At 62.2% G+C, this 10932-nt stretch overlaps 1 protein-coding gene across 3 annotated transcripts in view; it reads left to right on the forward strand.

Annotated features, from left to right (window-relative positions):
* Positions 1 to 6639, forward strand: part of TOM1L2 (target of myb1 like 2 membrane trafficking protein) — a 71319-nt gene extending 64680 nt beyond the window's left edge. For 2 of the 3 annotated variants that reach the window (XM_015247612.3, XM_006213816.4), the window contains 3 exons: positions 632 to 691; positions 2461 to 2497; positions 3218 to 6639. In XM_015247612.3, coding sequence (XP_015103098.1) covers positions 632 to 691; positions 2461 to 2497; positions 3218 to 3366 — 246 coding nt within the window. In that variant the 3' untranslated portion in view covers positions 3367 to 6639. The remainder of the gene's footprint in view (positions 1 to 631; positions 692 to 2460; positions 2498 to 3217) is intronic. The other variant, XM_015247611.3, reaches the window with a different exon arrangement.
* The last annotated feature ends 4293 nt before the right edge of the window (positions 6640 to 10932 follow it).

The following is a 10932-nucleotide window of genomic DNA, read 5'->3' on the forward strand; positions in this document are numbered from 1 at the left end:
GCTCAGAAGCCGGTTACCCTGCCAACCACTCCCCTGCTTTCTGTTGCACTTCTGGTCTTTGATGCTGGCGCGTTGGAAGCTGGGGTGAGAGGAGGCTGCCGAACTCAGGGCGGCTTCCTGATGGTTCCACTGGAGAGACACAGAGATCACCAGGCCCTGCGGTCCCTTTGGCCATCAGAGGCCTTGATTTCACCGTGTGTTTGTTGGTAGCAGAAGGTGCCTGCCTCTGTTGGCCAGGCCATACCGGCCTGGGTGCTCTCCCCACTCAGAAGTGCCCCAGGCCCCTGGGCACCGCCCCTCCCTGGGCGGACCCCTCCCGTCGGGGCCAGCCAGCAGGCACAGCGCGTTCCTGGACTGGAGGCTGCTCTGCGGCCCAGGGCTGAGTCAAAAAGTTGTCCACTTGAAGAACGCGTACTGCGCCTCCCTCCCCAGCGCCCCGCCAGCCCTGCTTCTAGCAGCCAGCACGCTCCGCCCTGCCCTCCCACACGTGCCTGTGCGCCCAGCCCGCTCTGCCCGCCTGCTCTGCTCTGTGTACCTGTGGTTCCGTCTGGGCTGCTTGACGACTGACGTGTCGGTGTTCTGTCTTCCCCGCCCGCTGTGGCTGCCTGCCCGCTGCTTGCCGCCTGCGCAGGTCCCCGTGGCGCAGCCCTCTGTCATGGACGACATTGAGGTGTGGCTCAGGACGGACCTGGTGAGACTCGACTTTTCTATCTCGCGTGGGGAGTGGTGAGGCCGAGGCGCCTCTGAGGACAGGCCTCAGGGGACGGCACGGGGGCCGCTCCCCGGGTGGCGGAGGAGGGGGGGCCAGGCAGGTGCCCTCCAAGGTGGTCAGCACCTGCTCAGGCATCGCCGAGCCGCCTGCCACGAGGCTGGCGGGACCCAGAGCTGGGCTTCGGGCCTCGGTCCTGCTGCCTGCATGGCACACTTCTCCCGTTACTCGACAGTCTCGGGGGTGTGTGCTTGGGTTCTTTTGTTTTTTGATTTTTGAGTTTTTTGTATTTTGGTTTTGGTTTTGTGTGTGTGTGGATTTTTTTTTTTTTGGTTTTATTTTGGGTTTTGGGGGATGTTTTTCTTTCGATTGTGAAACATACACAGAGCCTTTTTTTTCTTTTAATTGTGAAATACACACAGAGATGAGCGAACGTGTATTTAAATTCACTGTCACCCCCTCCCCAGCATCTCCTGATACCTTGGATTTAATGGCCGTAGAGACCATGGTCTTTATCCCCAGAGATGGGCAGGAGGGTTAGGACCTCATGCATCTACAAGTGGCAGCGGGTCCTGAGAGAGGAGGGCTGCAGTGGCCGGTCCCGCTCCATGCCCCACAAAGCACTCTGTGCAGGGGCCACTGGGCTGTTGGCGGGGCTGGAGAGGAAATGGCTCTGGGAGGGGAAGTGCCTGTCCAAGGCCATGGCTGGTCAGACCCCCTGAGACCTGGAGTCCCTGTCCCCGGAGCAGAGCAGCTCTTAACCACAGGGTCGGCCTGGCTGGCCGTGGCTGCTGACAGCCTCACCTCACACCAGGACAGCAGACCTCGGTCAGGGCCTCCTGCCGCTCCAGGCCAGCTCCCCAGAAGGCCAGGCTTTCCGAAGACACTGCCCTGTAAGCAGCCACCCGGTGCCCTGCCCGGGGGAAGAGGTGCCCCATCGTGTGTTTCCCAAGGGAATGTCTGAAAAGGAACTGCTCCTCTCCCAGAAGCATGGCTGGGAGGCCAAGGCCCTCACCTCACAAAGGGGACCCACGGTCCACGGCAGGGATCTCCCAGCTGGACACACAGCGAGTCATTGGCAGAACCAGGAAGGCAGCCTGGCCTCCTTGCCTCACCCAGAGCAGTGTCCACTTACCCAACACCGTCTCCGCAGAGTTCCCAGTGGCCCCCACGTTCCCCAAACAAAATCCAGTCTGATCCACTCTCATTATTAAGAGATTCCAGAGCCTCCTGGGTGACAGAATCAGGGCCAAGGAGGAGGCTGGTGCAGCTCCTAGGAGGCCCTGGCCGAACGGCCTCCTTCCTGTGCCCGAGCACCGCCAAGGTCCGGCCCTGTGCTGTGGGCTCCACAGCTCTGGCCCTTCCAGGCCTCACACGGTTCCCAGCTGCTGGTGCAGACAGTGACCTCCCAGCACCCTGCAGTTGCCGGCTGGCTGAGAGGGGACGCTGAGTGGAGGGGCACCTGGTGGGCCCTGGGCACAGCCGGACAACCAGCCTGCACCTGATTTTGGATTTTTCTTTCTGGCCCTTTTGGAGGACCAAAACCTAGAACCTATGCCGCTTTTTTTGTTTGTTTGTTTTTGTTTTTTAAAATCAAAGTTTCTGTTTCTCCAGTAAGTCGAACAGTACTTGCTCACGCAGAACCCTGGGGACAGGAAGTAGGAAGCTTTGCACCCTGGGGGTGCCGCTGGCTGCCGGGGGAGGCAGCAGGGCGGGCGGGCCTTAACGCCCTCTCTCTGCTCCTCCCACAGAGGGGCGATGACCTGGAGGAGGGCGTCACCAGCGAAGGTAGGCCTGGCAGCGGCGCCTCCCCAACATCCCCTCATTTTGCTGCTCTGTCTCCAGGCTGTCCCCTGCCGGCCTGGGTGGGCCTCCCCTCTAGGGCTCCTCGGCTCCGTCCCACCCCGGCCTTGTGCTGAGGGCGGAGGTGTCACAGGGCTGGTGAACAGTGGGTACAGATTGCCCTCCCAGGTCTGCATGACCCCAGACCTATACCCCTGGCCAGTCTGTACCTGCCCCCAAATGCCCAGTCTACCTGCAAGACACATGCCATGCAGTCAGCAGTGGAGGCAGCGGATGGGTCTTGGGGGGGAAGTCCCTGTGACGGCCCCCCACCCCACCTCCTCTCACCCCTCTGCCCTCCCATTGCTCCCCCTAACTCTGCCAGGCCACCTGGTCAGACCCTCTGTGGGCACAGAGCCCCGCTTGGTGGGTGAGGGGGGTGGGTGCATGTTTCCTGCCAAGTTTAAGGGGGAACAACCCCTCCAGCTCTCCCAGTGCTGGTCTGGACCATGGAAGAGCTTCAGGTCAGTGGTGGGGCAGGAATCACAGCTGCCCCCTCCCACCCGACCCCACCAGCTTGTGGCCCACTCTGTGTTTCCCTGGCAGTGGCGGGCTGGGGAGCGGGGTGGTTGGGTCCTCTGTGGGTAGCAGGTGGGAGGGGACTGTTGTACCCTCGATGGGGCCGAGCCCCGACCAATCCCAGCCCGGCCTTATTTTGTATTGCAGAGTTCGATAAATTCCTTGAAGAAAGGGCTAAAGCTGCCGAAATGGTTCCCAACCTCCCCTCTCCCCCAGCGGAAGCCCCGGCCCCAGCCTCAAACCCCTCCAGCAGGAAGAAGCCAGAGCGCTCAGAGGATGCCCTCTTCGCCCTGTGAGCTGTCCTGTGGTCGGGCTCCCCAGGTGGCAGGTCACCTCTGGCTTCCTGTCCCCACCAGCCCCACCCCCCCATCCCCAGCCCCGACTTGGTCCTGGTGTCTCCATGGAAACGCCACTGTGTTTGCTCCCAGGCCTCCCACCAGTGAGGGCCAGCTTTAGCTACCTTCTCTGTGGGCGATGGGACGGTGTCAGTGCAGCCACAGCCCCTCGCCCTCGCCCTCTGCCTCTCCCACCCACGAGCACCCTCTGCGTTTCCTACCAGGAAGAGCTGGCAGCAGGGGAGTCCCTTTGGGACTGTTCCTGAGCCCTTCCTCTGCCACCTGCCCAGAGAAAGGGGTCAGACCCCAGCCCCTTCCCTCACCCCTGGGCCTCTGCTTGGCTCAGCAGTTCCCCCCGGCTCCCCCACCCCAGAAGCTCCCCTGCACCACCCCACCTCTGTCCCAGAAAGGGTGAGTCTCCCTCCCTGGACTGCTGCTCCCTGGAGAGTGTCGCACTTTAGAAGGCTCTGGGGGGCGCCCTCGGTGGGGTCTCTCATTGAGCTGCTTGCCCAGGCCCACATCCAAGCCGGCTCAGGAGCCAAGCCTGGGACCAAGGGGTCCCCCCGGGCCCGCAAGCTCCTGGTGTGAGGAGAGTGGGAGGGCAGTGCATCACTCTGGCTGGCGGGCCCCTGGCTGGTCAGCTCTGCCTTGGTGACCACACTGCAGGCCCCGTGCGGTCGGCCAGTCCGTGGGGGGGCAGGCACCGGGAGGGCTGGCTCTGGCCTGCTTGGGAGCTTTGTGTTTGTGAATGTGCTTCAGCCTGGCCTGTGGCAGCCTCTGTGCCACCTCCCAGGCACAGCGGCAGGGGGTTTGCACCACGCGGAGATCCCAGTGACCTAGCAGCCTCTCTCGAAGAAGGCCCCTGCACTCTCCTGCATGTGGGCCTCAGCCTCCCCTGCAGGCTGTCCTGACAGCCTGACCGCCTCCGCCCCACCCCCTCACATCCTGGGTCCTCACTGTGTCACCGTCTCCCTCTCTGGTAGGGGCAGGCAGTGGTCCAGGCCCCCCCCCCCACCCTATGCTCTTGTCCGGCAGGGCAGTGGCTGCCTCAGCTGCTTTACTCCAGCCTGGGGGCCCCTGGCCCCGGGTCATCGTTCAGCACATGCCGCCCGAGCATAGGGGCAAAGTTTGGCCGACTCTGGCTGTTCCTGGCCTGTGGTGTGGTCAGCCTTGCTTACCTGGTGACCCAACCTGGCAGACAAGGCTAGGCCTGACACGCGGGCTCCAGGGAAGTATTTAGGATGAGGCTGAAGGGCCGTGTGCGGCACCAACAGGGCAGTTGCAGTGGAGGGTGCAGCCCTGCCCACGCCAGAACCCACACCCAGCCTGGCACCTTGCAGACTCCTCCAGAGTCGCTCGGGGTCTGGCTGGGACCCTCACTCTCCAGTCCTCAGAGGACGCCCAGAAAGCTTCTTCTTGGCGCTCAGGTGACCTGACCCCAGCCCTGCCCCCGGCAGCACCTGCCAGGCCTGCACCATCCCCAGCCCTGCTCCCGGTCAGCCTGCACCTCCCTCCTCAGCGTTTCCCAAGGGCAGGGCCCTGAGGCCAGCTTGGATGCTAAGACGTCTGAAGTCGGCTGGCCTGACACCGGCTGCAGAGAAGGGGGCTGGGATGGCCCGTGTGCCCAGCCCTTTGGCACAGTCTGGAGGGCGTGCCTGTGCGAGCGGGTACCTTGCCAGCCTGTGGGGAGGCAGCTGGGCCTCAGGTGGTCTGTCCTGCGGAGCCGCGGCACCCCTGAGCTAGGCCTGGCGTCCACTGAGGGAGGAGCCGGCCTGCTGCCCCTGAAGGGCTAAGCCCCAACCTGGAGGCTGAGATGCCCTTGACAGGTGCTTCAGCCCTTCCTGTCCTGAGGCCGTAGACGCCCTGGGCCCTCGTGCTGGTACCCTTCCCTTCCGTCTGGGGTGCGTGGCCATGAGGCTGCCTGCCTCGGACCCCTGGCCAGAGCCTCCCGCCTGGGAGAAGGAGACCCTCAGAGCCACCAGCCTCCCCTCCAGTGTTAGGGATCACCGATACAGTGTGTTCTTAATTACACTAAATCATCGCTGGGATTCCTTATAAGCACTAATTATACCTGATTATAGGTTAAAATATTTATTTTGTCAAAATATTTTCTTGAGGATGTGTTTAACCTTTTCTGTGTTCTTTGTGTGCTGAGGTGTGAAAACTAACCATCTCCCGTCTGCCTTTCTGGCCGGTGGGCAGCAGCAGATGCACTGTGTGCAGTTCCCCCCGGGGCACCAGTGGGCCTTTGGCCAGCCTGCCCCAGAGCAGCCCCCGCCGGGGCCCCCAGGCACCAAGCAGGCCGAGCAGGCTGGGCCCAGCCAAGACCCGATTGACCTTGTCGGCGGGACAAGGGGCCACAGAGCTGAGCGGTGTGTTGCTGGCCCACGCTGGAGGGAAAGGGGACTGTCGTCCGTTGTCTGTCCTCCTGTCGGTCTGTCTGTCAGCCCCTCTGTGTGAGCGACCATGCTGTCTGCCCTGGACCGGGCCCTGGCTCACCACCCATCCCCTCCTCACCCAGAAGTGCAGAGCAGGGGGGCCTAGGGAGGCGTGGGGCCTGCGCTGTCACTCAGGGCCTCAGCGGGAGGGTGGGGATGAGGGCTGGGTGGCCGGGTACCCACACTCGGGCTCCTCCTCCTTCCTGCCACTGCACCCCCACTTGGCCTCTGCACGCTTCTAACTCAGTCAGGCACAACCTTCTGGATAGTTGGAGGGGGCTCAAGCCAGCAAGGGAGAGCTTCCAGGAACCCCGCGCCCTCCGCCAGCCTGTGAGTCTCTGCCCTGCCTGCTGTCAGGACTCTGGTCCTCTTGTGGGTCCCCTACGTGGGAAGAGCCAGCTTCACCACCCAGGCTGTGTGTGTGGGCCCAGAAGACGCCCCCGCAGTGCCCACCTCTCCTGGTGCCCAGCTCCCACCCTTCCTGTGCTTGGGGCGCCCAGGGACAGCTGTCAACCTGGAGTGTCACCACGTCTCTCCAGGCGATCCTGGAGAACGGGAGATGGATATTTATTTCCTCAAGTTTGCACTTAATTTGTGAGGGTTCTCAGGTTTGCTGTCTGGCTGCCCCCAGCCTAGCGCTCCGTCACTGTCCTGTGTCTCTTCGGGCGGGGCCGGTCTGGAGGGCGGGTCAGCGGCACCAGAGCGGCCGCCCATCTGCTGCCTCTGCTGCCAGATAGTGTCTCTCTAGTTTGGGACCCTGCATGTGAAATACTCCACAATAAACAAACAAACAGACCGTTCCTGTGTGATCTCTGTTGCGTGGGCTGTGACTGTCCACAGGGCATGCCAGTTCTCTAAGCAGAGGCTGAGAGGGCCCTGCTGGACGGAGCAGCCGGGCAGCTCACTCCCTCCCCCACACCCAGGCGCTGAGCCGCCCCTGTCCTAGGAGCCCCCCACCCCCTGCCTGTCGTGGCCGTCCTGCATCCTCCGGCCTAAGGCCAGCAGGGCTGGGAGAGTACTCCGGGCAGGACAGCCATGGGGGAGGGGCCTCAAGGTCCCTGGTGGGCCCTCGCCAAGATGCATTTCTCTCATACATGAACAGCCACTTCTAAAAAGGCCCAGTTAGTGGAGAAAGAAGTTTGGGAAATGCTGGAGTAGTTAGACAGTGTCAGGACTTCTTTGTTCAAGATAAGGGTAGTCTGTGGCCCAGACCTCTCAGTTAGAGAGGGCATGCCTATTGGAACTTCCTTGGTTGTGGCAGAAAGATGTTTGGTTTAATCAGAAAGAGGCATTTATTGGGTTATGTAGCCAAGGAAGTTCAGGTATTGCAGGTTCCGGCACCGCTGGCTCCAGGCGCCTGGGATTTGGTTAGGAATCTGCCTCTCTTCCTCTGGGTTGCCTCTTCCACCAGCCCCAGGCTGACATCCTACGAGCACAGAGAGCTGCTGCTTTCCCAGTGGTTCCACCAGAAGTCCCAGAACATGCCCTGGGAAACCAGACTGTGAGCAGAAGGAAGCTGAGCCAGGGAGGCACACACAGTAGCTGGTCACTGCAGTGTGGATGGGCACGCCTGGGGCACAGGCTTGGACAGAGACAAGCTTCAGGACCCCTCTTCCAGTGCTCCCTCCCCAGCCCTGGGCCGCCTCCCTCCGGGAGCGCCCAGTGGGGCTGTTTTCCGGGGGGGGGGGCAGAGTGTTAGCACCGTGGGCCCTCTCATGGCTCACGGCCCCCTGCCTGCCAGTTCCCTGCTGACACACCAGAGGAAAAGCCTCTGCAACCTGCCTCTTTTCCAAGGAGAGGGTCTCTTTGGGGTCCTCGGGCCGGGGTGGGCAGACCAGAGGCCTTAACCAGGCATGACTCACCCAGAAGTGCCATTTGCTGCAGAGGAACCCCTTCCAGCTCTTGCACAGTGGCCTTCAGAGGGTCTGAATGGGCTCCAGGCCCAGGCCCAGGCCCTCAGCACTTAGAAATCCAACTCTGTGGGACACACCGTTCCCTCCCCACCCCTCCCCTGCCTGGGACTGCAGGCCTGGGGCAGGTCCCTGAGCTCCAGTTGTGTGAAATGGGGTCATGGGGAGTTAGCCCGCTGCCTCCAGGGGCCTGCCTGGGTGGAACCCAGGAACGGAAGGGACTGGGAAGCTCACAGGCTCCTGCTGTTGCCTGCTGTCACTCACTGCTGCTCAAAAGTCCCATGTTTCAAGAAAAGCCAGAAATCCAGCCTACAGGTAAAAATCTACATTTGATAATGAACTCAGAATCATAACCCGTGTAGACCTGGCTCTGGCCCGCAGGTGTCAGATGAAGCCCCACTCTCATTGTGCAACAGACCTTCTGTGGAGGGTCTACTGAGTGACTTGATCGGAACAGCTGACCAGAGAGGCTCAGAGAGGGCTAGAAACGGCTTGTCCAGCACACAGCAGAGGTCAAACGGGAATGAGAATACCGGGTCACCCAGGACCAGAACCATCCACATCAGCAGCCATCTGGTTCCATGATGCCCAGACAGAAGTCGGGGGAACCCACTGCTCTCTCCCAGCTCTGTGCTGCCTGGCCTCCTCAGCCACGAGCTATGGCAGAATGAAGGACAAATGGCCAGGCGGGTGGCAGGGGGGCTCCGGGAGTGGGAGGGGGCTGAGCAGCTTGCTAGGCAATGCCCAGTGCCGGCAGCCCTGGCGACTCCCGTGCCTGGCCCGCCACCCACCCCTGAGCTCAGGCATTGAGAACATGACCGCGCTGGACACCTGCCTGAAACGCCTCTGAACCCACAGAAGATGCCTCTGCGCCCTTTGGACGCCCAGGGCGGGAAGAGGCAGATGCGAGCCGGGCCCCCCAGCCGGAACAGGAGACTAGGCCCGCCGGGAACCTGGCGGAACGCGGGATCGGGCCGGGCCTCCGGGCGGGGCGCCCGGGTCAGTCCCGCGGCGCACGTGACCCGGCCGCTGGGAGCTGGGCGCTGACGCTGCGTCACCCCACTCGGGGCAGCGCGCCCATTGGCTGCGTCGCGGGCCGGGGCGGGACTCGTCCGCACCACGCCCCCAACCCGGCGCGCCCGCCGCTCTACCGCGCCCACGTCCTCGCGGCCTCGCTCTCCTCACCTGTGAAATGGGGCTGCCGTCCTCCTGGGGAGTAAGAGGTTAACGCGGCACGCGCCCGGCCCTGGCGGGACCCTTGAGGGGCTCCTTGAGGGGAGGGGCCACCAAGAGAAGCAGCTTCCCGGGGGAACAGAACCGAAGAATCGAACAGCAGCCCCCAGCCTGCTTCCCCCACCCTCACCTGGACGAATACCCTTCTGGTCTCAGGCTGCGCAGAGAAGTGTGTCTTTGGCGGCCAAGACCCCCTCCCCGCTCCCAAGACTGTGCCCGACGCGGGGGTGGCCGGGGTGGGGGCTTCAGCCAGGCTTCACTAGACCTGGCTGGCTTCTAGTCTGGGCTGCAGGTCTCCGTTGTCCTGGCTTCACCACCCACCCCACGCAGTTATGCGTTCATATTGACTGAGCCTGCTCTTGACATATGCGGTAAACTCCGCTAAAGGACAATGAGGCAAGTCTATTGTGACCATGACTCCAACACACACACTGCTGCCTCTGCAGAATAATGGCAGGAAGGAGTGTTCTCATTTTACAGAGACTCAGAAAGGTGAAGTAAGTGGTTGTAGGTCACACAGCAAGCAGGTGAAAACCTGGACTGGCCTCCTGACTCTGAAGAAAGTGATCTTCAGGCTTTCTCTCCCCAGGAAGGATGTTGGAATTTTCAGGGAGGTCACCAGATTCCCAAGGCCTCCTGGGTGCTTGGCTCCTACATGGGGTGGTGGGGCCTGGTTGGGAGGTTGAGGAGAAGTGGGATCCCTCTGTTCCCCAGCAAAAGTTTATCTGAAGGGCCAGGCCCTGGGGGACCCCTAAGCAGGGCCATTTAAGGGGGCAGATGTGGTTTGGAGACTCCCATCCCCACCCTGGGTCCTGGCCACCCCTGTTCTGGGTAATTTTCCACAGCAGCCACTTCCAGGAGGGGAACAAAGAGCCCTGCATGTCCAGGCTGAGCCCCAGGGACTTGGGCCTCCAAGGCATCTCTTGGCCTGGACATCCCCCTTCCAAAGTGCACCACTAATTTTACTCCCTCAGAGGGCGTGGCCACACAGGCTATATCTGGAGTCTGAGCAAGGCAGTGCTGAGGATGGCTGGACTAACTGAGGGGTGAGGGGGCAGGCTAGGCGGGTCTGGGGATCCAGACCTGTCCCCTTGGCTGCCCTCCACCGAGGGTGCCTCTCTCTGCTTGCATACCGACAGGGACAGGGAGCTCACTGCCTTACCACTTTCAGTCCCTGAATGTTGCTGGACAGGCTGGACTTCTCCCCAGCCTGGCTGCGTCCTCTGACCTGGCCCCAGCCTGACATGATCCAAGGCTAGGTGGCCCAGATCTGAAGCACAGTCTGCCTTTTCCTCATCCCAGCTGCTCCTAGGGACCGGCACCATGATGGGAGGCAGACAGCCCTGGGGTCGGCCCTGTTGTTGCCCCTGAGTGGCAGGTTGGCTCTGTGAGTCCGCCTGTGCTCCTGGGTATGGAGGTTGGCCCACCCTCAGCAACTGGACTAGGCCCCCAAGCCCCTCTGTGATCCAGACTCAGCTGTGGAAACCAGGAAACCAGATTAAGTCAGCCTCCTCCAGGCTCCGCCTGGACTATCCCCTCCGAGGAGGCCCATCTCACAGGCCCAGCCCGGCGGTGATCAGTAATGTCCCAGCCAGCCTAGGCAGAGGCATCAAGCCCCAGTTACAGCTGGGGAAACTGAGGCACAGAGTGGTGATGTAACTGGCCCAAGGCCACACAGCTGGTATCAGAGCTATAACTTGGACCGGTCCATCTTTTAAAAAGCCACATCGCAGGAGTGAGGTTTGTCTGTTCACCCCCCACCCCCGCTCCAAGTCAGAGACCTGTGAGACGGACCCACTCCTGGGGCTAACACTCGGTCCCGTAGTTTGGTGCTGGAGAGGCACTCGGATGCAGGAGCCGGCCGGGAAGGTGTACAAGCCAGACCCGGAGCCGGTCCCGGCTCTCTCCAGGTGGGGTGGGACCGTCCACCCGGGGGCGGGGCCTTG

Source organism: Vicugna pacos, chromosome 16 (genome assembly GCF_048564905.1).
Source record: "Vicugna pacos chromosome 16, VicPac4, whole genome shotgun sequence".
In the NCBI taxonomy this organism is placed as follows: domain Eukaryota; kingdom Metazoa; phylum Chordata; class Mammalia; order Artiodactyla; family Camelidae; genus Vicugna; species Vicugna pacos.